Source organism: Microcaecilia unicolor, chromosome 1, assembly GCF_901765095.1.
Source record: "Microcaecilia unicolor chromosome 1, aMicUni1.1, whole genome shotgun sequence".
NCBI lineage: Eukaryota > Metazoa > Chordata > Amphibia > Gymnophiona > Siphonopidae > Microcaecilia > Microcaecilia unicolor.
This window is the reverse complement of record NC_044031.1, coordinates 759068424-759086047: the sequence shown is the minus strand read 5'-3', so window position 1 is coordinate 759086047 and position 17624 is coordinate 759068424. Positions and strand designations below refer to the sequence as shown.

At 46.2% G+C, this 17624-nt stretch overlaps 1 protein-coding gene across 1 annotated transcript in view; it reads right to left on the bottom strand.

The window, feature by feature from the left end:
* The window catches only part of LRRK1 (leucine rich repeat kinase 1), a 246932-nt gene that overhangs the window by 65732 nt on the left and 163576 nt on the right, over window positions 1–17624 (bottom strand). The window contains exons 22-23 of the mRNA XM_030189745.1: window positions 9737–9900; window positions 6333–6472 (exon numbers count right to left, since the gene is read on the bottom strand). Of these exons, the coding sequence (XP_030045605.1) occupies window positions 6333–6472; window positions 9737–9900 (304 nt within the window). The remainder of the gene's footprint in view (window positions 1–6332; window positions 6473–9736; window positions 9901–17624) is intronic.

Here is a 17624-nt window from a genome sequence, read left to right as displayed (position 1 = left end):
AACGAGCGAAGTCGGAGCCCACAGGCGCGCGCCGCGGCGTGCACCCGGGGCGGACTGCCCCCCCTTGGTACACCACTGCCTATACATTTACTCAATTATGAACCTATGAACACAAACAATTGTTTAGAAAAGGGGTCCATCTAGCTTCCCACTTGGCCAATGTATGACAATGTTTAGCCCAAAGACGTTCCATTTCACAAATGTACCAAAGTTTGTTTAACCAGTGAACAATAGGGGGAATTGTAGAGGACTTCCAATGTGCTGCCAAGGTCACCCTAGCTGCCGACATGGCGTGCCTCACCAACAAAGCTTGAGATTTTGAGAGGCCCGGCGGTTTCATTGAAAATAGGAAAAACTCAGGAGACTATTTTAAGGGCTTACCCAACCACCTTTGAAATCTATACTGAATGGCTCTCCAATAAGCTCGCACTTTTATTTAGGTCCACCAGATGTGACCCCTAATACCCACATCTTCGCCAGCACAAAGGAGACACAGTAGGAAGCTTATGGTGGAGACGGGCAGGACTAAGGTACCATCTATACAAAACCTTTCCAGCATTTTCTTTGAAAGGAACAGAGATCGCGATCCTAAGAAGAGCATTTTCAAGAAGGATCCAATCATCATCCTCAATCGTAACCCCAAGCTCCTGATGTCATCGCTGGCGATGCAACAAATTAGGACGCAGACTCCTCCTCAGATATTTATAGAGACAAGAGATCAGGCCTCTGGTCCCTCTGAAGTCCTTACAAAAATCCTCAAGAAAAGAGTCCTCCCGCAGAATCCGAGCGCTTATCTCACTTGCAGAGAGGAAGTGGCGCACCTGGGTGTATGCAAAAATCTCAGATGGCAAAACAGGATATTGCTTAGCCAAGTCAGAGAATGTGATCAGAGCATCTTCATCCAAAAATTGACCCCATGTTACAAGAAGCCCAGCGAGCAAAAGGTCCAGGCCCTAAGCCTGGAGGGAAAAGCGGGTTATTCACAATGGGTGACAGTTTAGACAATAGTAGGTCAGGCTTGGCAAACGTCCCTTCCCAATAGCAAAAAGTGGTGTAAATTGAAGGACAAATATCCCCCGTCAAGTTGCGGTACTTACGCGGAAGCCACATTAAATGACTGAGAGGACGAGGTCCAACAGACGATTGCTCCAACTGCACCCATAGTTTCCGGGGGTTAGATTGAAACCACTCAAGCGCAGCACGCGCCTGAGCGGCCTTGTAATACCAAAGAACACTAGGAACCCCTAGGCCCCCCCTTCTTCTGGTCTCTGTAGAGCAAAGAGCGAGGCAAGCGAGGACGCTCGTTACCCCATACAAAGCGAATAAGGCAATCCTGTACACCAGAAAGAAAACTCCGCGCTAAACGGAGAGGGAGGACTTGAAAAAGTGAGGAAGAATGTTCATCTTCAAGGTGGCAATTCTACCAAACCCAAGACAACTCGTGAGAACCCGAAGATTCCAAATCCCTGTAGAGATCACGCACAAGAGGAGGATAATTAGCCGAGAACAGATCGGAAAGCTAAGGAGTCAACGTTACCCCCAGATATTGTGATAAGGTGGGAGAACTCAAGCCAGGCAGGATCAGGTGCGGGGCCAAACTACACATCCCAGAAGGTAGTGGGAAAGGGAAGCAGGAAAGTGAATTCAAAAACCTGTCAGGGACTTCACATTGGGGAGGTGGAGGGAAAGACTGGAGGGAGCAGCAGCTATGGCGCTCAATGACCAGGAGGGGGAGCAATAATGGAAAGACTCAATTTCCGTGGGTCAAAAATCAATACAAGATGCCTTCCACCTGGGAGGCAGAGGGGGAAGCTAACCGACAGGCTGGGAAGGAGGCAGCGTTAATGGAGTGTTTGGAGGAAGGAGAAGGAGAGAGCACAGGATTGCCAGGTTTGGAGAAGTAGATGGATATAGACTGTGATTGTACTCTGGTGGAGGGTTGCAGGGGTTTGAAGGCAGTGGGTGGTCACGGGAGTCAAGTTGCTGTGTAGAGGGAGGTGTACTGTCATCCTGCAACCACTCAAGAGAAGAGACTTTAAAACTGGAAACCAGGAGGTTTGAACTTTGGGGGAACTGAAATTTACATGGGGAGTTTTCTTTTGCTATGATTCTTTTTGGAACTGCATAGGGCATGGCCTAAGTGAACTGAGTTGTGAAGTGGGGGGGGGGGGGGAGGGGAGAAATAAACAGCCTTGAACTAAAAGCTGTGTTACCTTGAGAGACTTTGTGTATGGACTGCGGGAGGGAGGAGCTGGATTGCCGAAAACCTGGTTACCCGCAGACCAAGACAGGAGAATCGTTAGGAAGCTGGCCACCACCCCAGAGGGATTGCTACCAGGTTTATTTATTTATTTATTGCATTTGTATCCCACATTTTCCCACCTCTTTGCGGGCTCAGTGTGGCTTACAATAAGATATGAATAGGAGAAATACATTTGTAACAACTTGAATATGGAATACATTGTGCAGAGTTGTGCGAGACATTCGATTATCATTAGGAATATAACAATGGGACATCAACATAGAAACATTGGGAGGAGACAGTGGGACAATTGATTACAGGATGAGGGATCTGAAGTGGATGTATGTTGCATTGATGAACATTGAGTATGGACTCTATGTGTTTTGGTTCTTTCCGTAAGTTTGTTCAAACAGGTGCGTCTTCAGTAGTTTTCGGAAGGAAGCTTGTTCGTTAATCATTCTTAGGTTGCGCGGTAGTGTATTCCAGGCCTGCGTGCTCATGTGGGAAAAGGTTGACGCGTGTAGCGTCTTGTATTTCAGGCCCTTGCAAGTGGGGAAGTGGAGGTTGAGGTATGTTCAGGATGACCTTTTAGCGTTTCTGGGTGGTAGGTCTATTAGATCAGACATGTACGCTGGGGCTTCGCCGTAGATGATCTTATGGACTAGTGTGCAAACTTTGAAAGTAACACGTTCCTTAAGTGGAAGCCAATGTAATTTCTCTCGTAGTGGTTTCGCCCTTTCGTATCTTGGTTTTCCGAGGATGAGCCTGGCTGCTGTGTTCTGGGCTGTTTGAAGTTTCCTCATTATTTGCTCTTTGCAGCCCGCATATAGTGAGTTGCAGTAATCCAGGTGGCTGAGGACGAGGGATTGCACTAGGCTGCGGAAGACGAATCTTGGGAAGAATGGTCTTATCCTTTTCAATTTCCACATGCCGTAGAACATCTTCTTGGTTGTATTGTTTGCGTGGGTTTCGAGTGTTAGGTGGCGGTCGATGGTGACTCCAAGGATTTTTAGTGTTTCTGAGACTGGGAGGTTTAGGGTTGGTGTGTTTATAGCGCTGAATTCATTTGTGTTGTATTGGGAGGTGAGTATCAGGCATCGGGTTTTTTCTGCGTTTAATTTCAGGCGGAATGCGTCTGCCCATGTGTTCATGACGTGTAGACTTTGATTGATTTCGTTGGAGATTTCTTTGGTGTCTTGTTTGAATGGGATGTATATTGTTACATCATCGGCGTATATATACAGGTTGAGCTTATGGTTTGATAAGAGTTTTGCTAAAGGGATCATCATTAGGTTGAAAATGGTTGGTGAAAGAGGTGATCCTTGTGGGACTCCACATACAGGTGTCCATGCCTTGGACGTGGTTGAATTAGATGTGACTTGATACGAACGTAGGGTTAGGAACCCCTTGAACCAGTTCAGGACATTTCCTCCTATGCCAAAATGTTCGAGTATGTGTAGCAGGATTCCATGATCTACCATGTCAAAGGCGCTTGACATGTCAAATTGTAGGAGGAGTATATTGTTGCCAGTTGCGATGATTTGTTTGAATTTGGTCATAAGGGTGATTAATACTGTTTCTGTGCTATGATTCGATCGGAATCCTGATTGGGCGTCATGCAGTATTGAGTGTTTATCTAGGTAGTTTGTGAGCTGTTTAGTTACCATACCTTCAGTTAACTTGGTTATTAGTGGTATAGATGCTATTGGCCTGTAGTTGGTTATTTCGCTCGTGTTTTTCTTTGTATCTTTAGGAATAGGGGTGAGCAAGATTTTTCCTTTTTCTTTTGGGAAGAGTCCATTTTGTAGCATGTAGTTTATGTGGTTTGTTAGGTCTATTATGAATTTCTGGGGAGCGGATTTCATGAGGCTGTTTGGACATATGTCTAGTTTGCAGTTGGATTTAGCATATCTTTTAAGAGTTTTAGAGATGAGGTCTTCTGGCAGTTGTTCAAATTCGGTCCAGGTTCTGTCTGCTGGGAATATTCCTTCTTCTGGATCTAGGCAGTCTAGAAGAGTGGTGTATTCTGTAGGGCTGGTGGGTATCTTGTGCCGTAGTAGTATAATTTTCTCCTTGAAGTATGTCGCTAGGTTGTCGACACTTGGTGTATCTTTGTCGTTGGTTGTAACTGGTGAGGTGTCTAATAGTTTGTTCGCGAGGTTGAAGAGTTTATGTGTGTCTTTGTAGTTTGGTCCTATTACAATATCTAATTCCACTAGTCACCCATCTAAAGGAAAAGGATCGCTGATGGGCACTCAGAATCGGGGTGGTGATCCCAATAGGCAAGGCTTCACATTTAGACATATTGAGTTTAAACCCAGACACCAACGAATAGTCTCCCAAGAGCTTCGTTAGGTTAGGCAAAGAGATCCGAGGTTTGGTCAGGGAGAGAAGAACAATGTCCGCAAATAGTCCTAGCTTGTACTCCCGGCCACTCATGGTAATTCCTGCAATGTTGGGGATCAGATTGTATATAGCTATTGTGAGGGGCTCCATAACTAAAGCAAATAACATCGGTGAGAGGGGACATCCCTGGAGAGTGCCCCTAGTAAGAGAAAACATAGCGGAGTTACTCCCACTCACCCGAACACACGCTCGAGGAAAGGCATACAGAGCCTGAATCCGACCTATAAAATCAGAACCAAACCCCATTAGCTCCAACACCCTAAACATAAAGGGCCAATGAACTCGGTCAAAAGCTTTTTCAGCATCCAAACCGAGCAGGCAGACCGACATTAAAATAAACTTCTTTTTTCCTTGGAAGGGAAAACAGAGACTAATCACGCTTGACAGTTTCCAGCTGGAATGGCAGGGAAGGAACTTGGCCTTGTTTAGATATTCCCTGAGGACTGGTGTCCTGAATTCTCTGTCTGCATTAGCTCAACTGGGAGACCAGTTGTCCAACTGGGTCCAGGAGCTAGTTTACCAGGCAAGTCCTCAGCTGCATGGAATGTCCATCACTATCTGCTGGACACAAAGAATACAGGATATAGAAAGCTTTGGCTACATAGTCTCTGTCTCCATCTGCTGGCTGAAGGGCAAACCCACACATTCTGGTCTAGCTAGGATGACAAAGAATGTTTGTTTTTAAAGCTGTAAACTGAAAGGACTGGTGGGCAGGGAAGAAGATGGTATCTGATGTGTTTAGACAGAAAAATTACCTGCTTATAATATATATGTAAACCACCTTGGCTGTACCACAGAAAAGCAGTATACTAAATCCATGACCCATGTAAGGAAAGCAGATGGGATTTGACATTCCACCTTTCTGAGGTTACAATCAAAATGGTTTCCATATTATATACAGGTGCTTATTTTTTTTACCTGGGGTACTGGAGGATTAAGGGGAACTTTTACTAAGGCGCGCTGAAAAGTGACTTACGCTGGTGTAGGCATTTGTTTTGTACGTGTACAGGTCATTTTTTCAGTGGACAAAAATGGATGTGTAGCAAAATTAAAACCAACGAGCATGCATTTTCGGCCCGAGACCTTACGCGCTAACCAGGCAGTAAGCGGCCAGCGCACGTAAACTGCCGATTATCACTGGGTAAGCGCCACGCGGTAGAAATATCTTGTACTGCATCCAGTGATGATCCTAGGTTGGCTGCCACTCGGGGCGGATCGCTGATGTGCACCCCCCCCCCCCCCGGGTGCATTCTTGGCTGTTGGGAGCAGCCGCGCGGCTCTCGGCTCCGCTGGCTCCCTCTGCCCCGGAACAGGAAGTAACCTGTTATGGGGCAGAGGGAGCAGGGAACCAGCGGAGCTGACAGGCATGCGGCTGCTCTCTGCACCCCTCCAGCGGCGTGCACCCGGGGCGGACTGCCCCCACCGCCCCACCCTTGGTACGCCGCTGACTGCCTCTCTTGAATGCGCGTGCAAAATGGAACTACCGCCAGGGGCACATGGTAGCCGGGTGGTGGTTCCAATTTGGTGTGTACTGGAAAGAAAATTATCAGGTAAGAAAGAGCTTAAGATTCCACAGACAGCCACTAGTGCAGTTGCTGGATAGATGACCCATTTCTGGGTGCGCACTGTACACCGTCATACCTGGCTGTGGAAGGTTATTAGTGGAAAATCTATCCCTTCTTACCTGGAAACCACTGGTCTATCAGGCTGTTCACATGGTCGGTAATAAATGCCATGATTGAAAAATCTCTCACTTCTGACTGGCAAATAATCTTGATGCCTCCACTTTTCTTCTTTTTCCAGTTAACATCTGAAGATTCAACACTGCAAAACAGAGAAAAATGATATCAAAAACAACACAGTAAACAGCACTATAAGGCCCCAGTTTTCCATGACAAGTTACTCCAGTATTGGTTTTACTCCTGCTGCATGCGGGAGCTTGCAGTCCTGTGCGGCTCTGAAGGAAAACACAACTATTAGTTCATGCAAACAATGGAAGCAGAGAGAGCCGAAAGGACTAAACCAGGAACAGATGAACCCATGCTATTGAGACCAGCTAGCAACTCTACAGCACTTTCAGAATGACAAGAAAGTGATACAGCACATGTCTACATCATCTGCTGGAGCTACAGAAATACTGAGGAGCTAAAGGCTGGTCAGCTCTGAAATGTTTTCCTCTGGCTCCATCTGCTGGCAGGGAGATAGAACCTACTTTTCTGGGCTAGTCTGGCATGGCTGATAAGGAATAGCCATTTTAGCAGTGCAGACTCTAGGGCTGTGTATGCAACAACAGTAACGCGAAACAGTTCAAGATTACTGGAAACAATTAGCCAAGTGTTTTGTCAATTTATTGCTGTTTCCAGTATTTATTTCATAATCTTTCACAACTAAAGAAGTTTAATGTGGGGAAAACATCAGATGGGGGCCATACTGATAGTAACATAATAAAGGAAAGCAGATAAAAACTAGTATGGTCCATCTAGTCTACCCAATAAGATGGCCAGAGCTGTACCTGCCAGTGTTGTACCTACGGTAGTTGCCACCCAGGGTGGAGCACCTCCCTCCTCTGAGTAAGGGAGGGGTGCGCTGAGCAGTTGCATGGCTGTTGGATCTGCCGGTCCCATGCCCCGCAACAGGAAGTTGGCGTCAGAGAGGGCAAAGCCGACAGCCACGCAACTTCTCATCTTACCCCCTTGCTGCCTTCCCCCGGGGTGGACTGCCCCTTCCACCCCGTCCTTGGTACGCTAGAGGTACCTGCCGCTACACGCACTAATGTGTTTTGTTATAGATATCTTAAATTGCTGTCCACATTCTATGATAACTTATGGTTGTTTTTATTTCCTGCATCTTCCCCGGTGGGCTATAATTATAATGTTCATGTTGCAATACCCTTAGCTTGGGTTAAAACTGTTACAGATGTACAAAGACCATACTTGTGGGATTGTGCCCTTATACCAGCAGTTGAAGATAGAGAATGAGGATTAGTCTAGATCCCACCCTCATTCTCCTTCTGTTTTATTGGGTTAGTTGTTGAATTTCTTGTTTCTTAGGCACAAGGTTAATGTTGTTGTTTGTTCTTCAAAGTTTACAAAAATTTATTAAATGAGCATGCACAGCGACTGAAAACAGGACTGGAAGACAGGCAGTGTGAGACCAGCGCGGGACAAACACTTTAGTTGGCGGGGGTTGGGGATCCCCGCCAGCCAAACCAGGAGCCCCAGAGCTAATTTGGGCGGGTCCAGGCCTCCGTGACCCCCCCCCCCCCCCCCCCGTAGCTACGCCACTGCTTATTACTACCTAGTTTTCTCAGTAGCAGTTTGTTGGTCTATTTCTCTTTAATGCTTGGATTTGGGGAGGGGGAGGGGAGGGGTAGAATTGGAAGTGGTTTTTCAGTCACAGGTTTTTTTTGGAAAATTCTGTTGACAATTTTATGTGGTTTTTACTTCTTCTTATACATTATTTGTGAGAATTTGGTATTAATGTTGTATTAATTCCTCCCTTCTCACCCATTACTTCCCTCACCCGTAACTGTCTTGTCTGTCTGTATTATTTAGATTGTAAGCTCTTTTGAGCAGGGACTGTCTCATTGTATCAGGTGTTCAGCGCTGCATGCGTCTGGTAGCGCTATACAAATGCTAATAATAATAATTTTACTTGAATATTCCAATAAAAAGATCTACTATAATAAAACTCACCCTCAACGTTCTGAGGACACTGACGTCAGTGAAGCTAAGCCCCGACTTCCTTCAAAAAGGTTCGAAGGTTCGTGGTGGTGAAGCCACCAAAATCGCTCCGGGCCCCGCCCTCGAGGGCGGAGCAATGGCACAACAACGAAGGGGTTGGCAGGGAGGGAGGTAGGGAAGCTGGGGGGGGGGGGGGAAATCGCTCCGGGCCCCGCCCTCGCATCAAGCGTCATGATGTTTGGGGTGGAGCAATGGCAGAACAACGAAGGGGTTGGCCAGGGAGGGAGGGAGGGGGTGTTGGCGACGAAAACCTTGCTAGCGCCCGTTTCATTTGCTCTGAAACGGGCCTCTTTTACTAGTCAAACATATAAAAGGTGAGTGTCATACTCACTCGCAAATGCGCAGTAGAGACTTCCCTCTCTGCCCCGCCCCTGTATCAATACATGATGAGGGGGGCGGGACAGCGCGGGAAGTCTGTACTGCGCATGCCGCAGACGTACTCGCAACCGCTCCGCCCTCCCCCTCCCCCTCCAAGGTCACTGCTACCGCTCCCCCCACCCGGAGTCGCCACCACCGCCGCCCCTCCACCCGGCCCGAGCACTGTCTTTCTTATTGAACTTACATCGCACCACGCAGACGCAGCAGGCACATCAGCCAAGCTGCCGTTGAGACGGGCTTCCTTCTCTGCCTGTGTCCCGCCCTCGCCGCGTTACGTCACACGGGGGCGGAACACAGGCAGAGAAGGAAGCCCGTCCCGATGGCAGCTTTGCTGATGTGCTTGCTGCGTCTGCGTGGTGTGATGTAAGTTCAATAACAGACAGTGTTCGGGCCGGGGGGGGGGGGCGAGCAGCAGCGACCTCGGGGGGGGGGGGGCTCGGAACCCCCCCATTCCAAAACTAGCCCGTTTACACGGGCTCAACGGCTAGTTTCAAATAAACAGCATTAGAATTGCCCCCCCCCCCCAAAAAAAAAGAAAAAAAAACGTATTTGCAAGCATGGCCTCTAATGTATGCAAATATCTTATGCATATTCATTAGGAATACCCTGAAAAGCTGACTGAGCACTACTGCTGCATGACACACTGATTCAAAGGGTAATTTTATAAGTGAACACGTGTTAATACTACACACACATTTTTCCCTGTATGTGTACCAGTGAATTTTGAAATCCAAAGTATTTGTGTATTTCTAGTTAAAAAAATTCTCCAGGAAATATAAATGTTGATATTTATACCTGATCTTCTTATATACTCCCATAAAAACAAAGCTCTCCCTAAGTCTATCCCCTGCAGGAACACCTTTGCTCAGTCTTGGTAAAATTAAGTATATATCATTAGTATAAGCACTATTTCCATGCACAAACGGCTTTTTAAACTGCCTTTCCCAAGACACTAGAAACCGATTACCTGAGGAAGCCTCCATCAAAGGTAACTAAGAGACCTTCTTGCCAGTAGATGGTCTGGTTTCTTTTCACTCTAAATGTGCTGCACCGGTTTCTTTGATTGCCAGTAAAGCTGTAAATGGTGACCTTCCTGTTTCGGCTCTTCATATTCTTCTTGTTTTCAAAGAGCTGAAAATCAAAATTGGCAAACGCCATGTTCGACAGAGTTTAGCATCTAGAAACAGGGGCAGGAGAGTGCATTTCAAGAAGTTAACAACTGGATCCAGAATGGCAAACAGATGACGCACGTTAACACTGACGGGAAAGAAATACATCAAGTCACTGCAGCTTCTGTAGGCTTTTGATGGCTTTCCTTGAAAACAAGAATTCTCATGGTGGAGCTATATATGTAAAATCATTCCAAAAATACTAGGACTAGGGGGCATGCGATGAAGCTACAATGCAGTAAATTTAAAATGAATCTGAGAAAATGTTTCTTCACTCAACGTGTAACTAAACTCTGGAATTCGTTGCCAGAGAATGTGGTAAAGGCGGTTAGCTTAGCGGAGTTTAAAAAAGGTTTGGGCGGCTTCCTAAAGGAAAAGTCCCTAGACCGTTATTAAACGGACTTGGGGAAAATCCACTATGTCTGGGATAAGCAGTATAAAATGTTTTGTACATTTTTGGGATCTTGCCGGGTATTTGTGACCTGGATTGGCCACTGTTGGAAACAGGATGCTGGGCTCGATGGACCTTTGGCCTTTCCCAGTATGGCAATACTTATGTACTAGCCTATAAATTTTATAGGGTCAAAATGGCCTCTAAGATCTGGGCTCCTTGGGATTCTTTTTGTCTTCAAACTCAAGTTGAGTATCAAGGTTGAATTTGAGTTTCTTACATACACATTTCTTTTCTTAGATGTTATACATGGTGATGCACATGTACTTGTTGATTATTATTGAAGCCATTGTTAATTTTATTTTTGTTACATTTGTACCCCGCGCTTTCCCACTCATGGCAGGCTCAACGCGGCTTACATGGGGCAATGGAGGGTTAAGTGACTTGCCCAGAGTCACAAGGAGCTGCCTGTGCCTGAAGTGGGAATCAAACTCAGTTCCTCAGTTCCCCAGGACCAAAGTCCACCACCCTAACCACTAGGCCACTCCTCCTTCATTTTGTTGTATTTTACGTTTTGGTCTCCTTTCTTTGTAATCGATAAATTTCTTCATAAAAATATGTAAACAAATACGCTGTTTCAAAAACCAGAAAAGTATCTCAAAGACAAAATCAAGGCAGCCTCAAAACATTACAGAACTCACTAAAGACTGATTATTACCACTATACAGCGAAATAAAATATCCTCCCCCTTTGGCAGCTGCAATGGAACAGTCCTGATATTGAGGGTCCAAATTAGATTATGTAATTCTTTCTAGGCTGGCTTACCAATGAATAGTATTAAAATTTGGCAATTAATTCAAAATATAGAGGTCAGACTTCTATCCAATGCAAAAGCTTGGAATTATATTCTACTACACTGGCTGCCTATATAGTTGAATCGAAATTATCTCTGATCTATGAAGCACCAGTTCTACTTCAGGTATGCTGCACTATTTCCCATCCCCCATCTCTCTTTTCCTATCAGCCACATGAAGGAATTTCTGGCTGGTCACAAACTCTGATGGTGCCTCCCGTTGCTACGGCAACTCAGCTACCTGGTATAACTTGTTACAAATGTAATTTACTGAGAAGAGGTGTGGCAAGGACACCAATTGCAAGCCTCCAGCACATATGAAAGACCCAATTACAAGTCTCCAGCACATATGCAGCACCTATGATTGGTCCAGGGTAGAGGAGAGGTGGATGCTCACCACAGCCTATAAAACCACCCTGCAGACAGTGTTGCCAGGTGGGCGGTTTTACCGCCCAATTGGGCGGTTTTCCGCGACCCGCCGCGGGAAATTTTTGCCCGCGGCGGGTTGCGGTTTTTTGGGCTGTTTTTGGCCTTCAGGGCGGTTTTTTCGGCCGCGGGGGGGGCGGGGTTAGTGACGTTTTTGGGTGGGGGTTAATGACGTTTTGGGCGGGGTTAGTGACGTCGGAGGCGGGGCCGATGACGTGGGAGGCGGGGCCGATGATGTGGGAGGCGGGGCCGATGACATGGAGGCGGGGCCGATTACGTGGGAGGCGGGGCCGATGACGGGGAGGCGGGGCCGGTGACGTGGGAGGCGGGGCCGGTGACGGCGGGGGCGGGGTTGATGACGGCGGGGGCGGGGGTGATGACGCGGGGGTGGGGGTGTCAGGGGCGGGGTTTGTGTTTGGGCGGGTTTTGGGCTGTTTTTTGGGCTCCATCGGGCTGGAAAAAATTTTTCCACCTGGCAACCCTGCCTGCAGACAAAGAAACTCTGAAAAAACTAGCCATGCTTGGAAATAGAGTTTCAGATCCATCCAATGGCCTATTTTTTTCCGAAGGGGGTGCTCTCCCCACTTCGTAGAAACTAATTCTCTATATCTAAGAATCTTTCTTCCTTTCTTTTCTGTGACCTTTGTATGAGGAATAAACTTTTCTTCCTCCTTTTTCTCTTCTTTATATAATTAGTCTGATTACTTATAATTACCAGAGGTACTGATGTTAGATTTTGTAAGTTTGTTACAACTGATATCTGATGCTGTGCTGGCGAGTAAGAATAAAAGACTTTTCTCTCTAATTCCTGTGTGTAAGATGTTTAGAGAATAGCAAACAAATGTGCAGCCTAGTACAAAACTTTTTCATATGAAGGAAAATTCTGGAATCAGGGGGCATACAATGAAGTTAAAAGGAAATGGGCTTAGGAGGAATCTATTCATTTACAGAAAGGGTAGTGGAAGCGTGGAATGGCCTCCCAGTGGAGGTTGTGGATATGAGGAGGACTGTGTCAGAGTTTAAGAAAGCATGGGACAAGCATGTGGGATCCCTTGAGTACTTGAGCTCTTTCCAATTTTTAACTAAGCATTTTTGAATTCCTGACGAAGCCTCGAGGGGTGAAATGGAGGCCCCCTTGAACTAAGTGATTGAGTGATTTTTTAGGCGTCTTCTCCAATATTCTGTGACATAAGACTTTAAATGAATGTATAGATAAAGTGACATATATAAACATTTTTAAAAAAGGGAGTTTTTTGGAGGCTAATGAAAGAAAATATATATCAGAACAAAATTTCATTGAGCCTGGACAAAAGGCGGCTGAGGGGTCATATGATAGAGGTGTACAAAATAATGAGTGGGGTACAGCGGACTGATGTGAAGCGTTTGTTTACACTTTCTAACAATAATAAAACCAGGGGACACAAGATGAAATTAGAAAGTTTTTCTTTACTCAGCGCGTAGTTTAGACTCTGGAACTCATTGCCGGAGAAGGTAGTGACGGCAACTGAACTTGCTGAGTTTAAAGGGGGTCTGGACAGATTCCTGAAGGAAAAGTCCATTGATCATTATTAAATTTGGGGTTTTTGCCAGGTTCTTGGGGCCTGGATTGGCCGCTGTCGGAAACAGAGAGCTGGGCTTGATGGACCTTCGGTCTTTTCCCAGCGTGGCAGTGCTTATCTATCAAACATATAAACGGCGAGTGACCGACTCACTCGCAAATGCGCAGTAGAGACTTCCCTCTCTGTCCCGCCCCCGCGTCAATACGTGATGACGAGGGCGGGACAGAGAGGGAAGTCTCTACTGCGCTGCTGAGGTTGATACCGCTCCGCCCGCCCGCCTGAGATCGCCGCTACCGTTCCTCCCCCCCACCCGGCCCGGGCCCTCTCTCCGCTACTAACACATCCATTCGCCGGAACGCAGCATGCACATCAGCTGAGCTGCCGTCGGCCTTCCTTCCCTGCCTGTGTCCCGCCCTCACTGACGTTACGTCACAGGAGGGCGTTCTGGCGAATGAACGTGTAAGTTTAGTAGCGGAGAGAAGGCCCAGGCCAGGTGGAGGGATGGCGGCAACCTCGCGGGGAGAGGGGAGGGAGGGGGAAGGAAAACCCCAATACCAGCCCGTTTTTACGGGCTCAACGGCTAGTTATAAAAATAAAAGAAACAGAAAGAAAGTAATGGGTATTTGATGTTGATTTAAGTATAGTTTTACAGAAGTTCAACACCAATTTGTGTCTGCTATTTTTTCAAGTATTATCCTTTGTATTTATCCCAGGTGTTTTTGAATTTCATCACTATTTTTGGCCCTACCACTTCCATCGGGAGGTATTCCAGGCATTCACCACCCTCTCTGTGAAAAAAAAAAAGTATTTCCTGATGTTACCCCTAAGTTTCTCTCTCTCTCTCTCTCTCTCTCTCTCTGCAACCTCAATTCACCTCCTCTAGTTTTAGCACATTCCTGTCTCTGAAAAAGATTTATTTGTATACTAATACATGTCACATATTTAAATATCTGTACCATATCGCCCCTGCCCCTCCTTTCTTGTAGAGCACATATATTTTTGTTAGACTTATGTCAGAATGGTTTATTTAATTTCATGGAATGTAACATACATAGTAACATAGTAGATGACGGCAGAAAAAGACCTGCACGGTCCATCCAGTCTGCCCAACAAGATAAAGTCATATGTGCTACTTTTTGTGTATACCTTACCTTGATTTGTACCTGTCCTTTTCAGGGCACAGACCTTATAAGTCTGCCCAGCACCATCCCCGCCTCCCGCCACCGGCTCTGCCACCCAATCTCGGCTAAGCTCCTTAGGATCCATTCCTTCTGAACAGGATTCCTTTATGTTTATCCCACGCGTGTTTGAATTCTGTTACTGTTTTCATTTCCACCACCTCCCGCGGGAGGGCATTCCAAGCATCCACTACTCTCTCCGTGAAAAAATACTTCCTGACATTTTTCTTGAGTCTGCCCCCCTTCAATCTCATTTCATGTCCTCTCATGGGATAAATTCTCCACTTAAGAGAAAAAGAGTTACAACCTTAAGACTGACATGATTTGATATAAGAACATAAGAGAAGCCATACTGGGTCAGACCAATGATCCATCTAGTCCAGTATTCCGTTTTCCAAACGGCGGCCAAGCCAGGTCACAAGTACGTGGCAGAAACCCAAATCATGGCAACACTCCATACTACAAGTCCCAGGGCAAGCAGTTGCTTCCCATGTCTGCCTCAGTAGCAGACTATGGACTTTACTACAGGAATTTGTCCAAACCTTTTTTAAACCCAGATACACTAACCGCTGTTACCATATCCTCTGGCAAAGAGTTCCAGAGCTTAACTATTCGTTGAGTGAAAAAACATTTCCTCCGATTTGATTTAAAAGAGTGTCCCCTAGCCTTTGTACTTTTGGAACGAGTGAAAAATCAATTTACTTCTACTCGTTCTACACAACTTAGGATTTTGTAGACCTCAATCATATCTCCCCATAAATATAGCAAAAATCTAAGTGGTTTACATATTGAAATAAAATGGCATTCCTTCAGGCGACTCGTTTATCTCTAAGAAAAATTGAGAAATGGAAAATCAAGCGGATAGGACAGGTTTTCACTGCTTCTCGTAAACTGTTGGAGGGGTGTAGTGACCCTAGTTAATGTTCATGCACCCAATTTTAGATGTCCAGTCGTTCTTCCAAACCTTTTTAGATATTTTGAACTGTAACACTGAGAGGCCAGTTTACTTGGCACAGTTCCTATAATCAAGGAACACCTACCCTTCCGAAAGCTGCTGAAAACTTACCTCTTCAAACAAGCCTACCCAAACAACCCAACTTAATTCTCAAACCTAATCCACACCACTAACACTAACCATACTCCAATCCTCTCACCTACGTCTCTTCCTGTTGTCCTACTCTATATAACTGGGTTATCTCTGTGATACTTTGTACCATACCTTGTAAGCTGCACTGAACCTGCTATCGAGCGGGAAAGAGTGGGGTATAAATGCTATAAATAAATAAATAGTAACATAGTAGATGACGGCAGAAAAAGACCTGCACGGTCCATCCAGTCTGCCCAACAAGATAAACTCATATGTGCTACTTTTTGTGTATACCTTACCTTGATTTGTATCTGCCATTGTCAGGGCACAGACCGTATAAGTCTGCCCAGCACTAACCGGTAGTGGGAGGCTGGGATAGTGCTGGGCAGACTTATACGGTCTGTGCCAGACTTATACGGAGGCGGAGCTGGTGGCTGGGGGACGGGGATAGTGCTGGGCAGACTTATACGGTCTGTACCCTGAAAAAGACAGGTACAATTCAAGGTAAGGTATACAGAAAAAGTGGCACATATGAGTTATCTTGTTAGACAGACTGGATGGACCATGCAGGTCTTTTTCTGCCGTCATCTACTATGTAACTAGCCCCGCCTCCCAACCACCAGCCCTGCCTCCCACCACCGGCTCTGCCTCCCAATCTCGGCTAAGCTTCTGGGGATCCCTTCCTTCTGAGCAGGATTCATTTATGTTTATCCCACGCATGTTTGAACTCCGTTACCGTTTTCTTCTCCACCACCTCCCCGCGGGAGGGCATTCCAAGCATCCACCACCCTCTCTGTGAAAAAATACTTCCTGACATCTTTCCTGAGTCTGCCCCCCTTCAATCTCATTTCATGTCCTCTCGTTCTACCTCCTTCGAATCTCCGGAAAAGGTTCGTTTGCGGATTAATACTTTTCAAATATTTGAACGTCTGTATCATATCACCCCTGTTCCTCCTTTCCTCCAGGGTATACATGTTCAGGTCATCAAGTCTCTCCTCGTACGTCTTGTAACGCAAATCCCTTACCATTCTCGTAGCTTTTCTTTGCACCGCTTCAATTCTTTTTACATCCTTCGCAAGGTACTGAACACAATACTCTAGGTGGGGCCTCACCAACGACTTATACAGGGGCATCAACACCTCCTTTCTTCTGCTGGTCACACCTCTCTCTATACAGCCTAGCAATCTTCTAGCTACGGCCACCGCCTTGTCACACTGCTTTGTCGCCTGATAGGTCTGGAGCAGGACAGTTTGACAGGGTGAGTGTGTGAGTAATGTGGAAGTAATTCACACACCAGGATGTACTGGATGCCTGGTATTGTTCTCTTTCTGGGGAACAGATTACACACACTACTCAGCCTCTCAGAATAGATTTTTGGTTATATTACATGAGATGAGACCCAGGTTGCAGGCCTGTACGATTACAGTGGGTAGATGGGAACAGTGTGCAATTGTTTGTTTATTTTTTGTTTTCTTTCCTTTTTAGTGATGAGCGGTTTTAGTTTGTTTATGCACAATTATGGTTTATTTATTTATATTCTGCCTTAACCAAGACGGTTCACAGTAAAACGTAATTGTACATATGCAAACGAAAACCACTGCATCACCTACCATAATTGCACAGGCCTGCAGGCTGGGTGCCAAGTGTGAATCCTATAATGGGATCTGGGCACCCAGATTCTGGACTGGAATACTAGCATAAGTGGGCATTTGTAGGCCAACACTTAGCTGTGCCCACTTACTCCGCGGCAGGCGTGAATCTGCATCCAAATGCTGCACAGTATCTTATAAAATGTGTGTAATTGAGGGAGACGTTCATGCCTCACACCCCTCTGAACAGTCCTTTGTGCAGTAAGATTATAGAACACTGCCAGGGCCGCAGGGAGGGGGCAAGATTCCCCGGGACTGGCGCTGGCAAGGCTTCCAGAGGCAGGCAGAAGGTTCTGTCTCTTCTCCTGCTCCTGGGTGTCGGGACCCGGGTAATTGGGTTTAATTTATTTATTAGGATTTATTTACACAAGGTGGTGTACAGTTAACGTGATAACCTGGGTCCCGGCACACAGAAGCAGGAGAGCGACAGACCGAGAGTGGCACAGATGCAGGAAGGTAAGGGGGCGGCAGGGGCCCTGCCCCAAGCCCAGCTCTGTCTTTTAGCAGCCCTGAACACTGCAAGTAGTATTGTGTTCAGTTTTG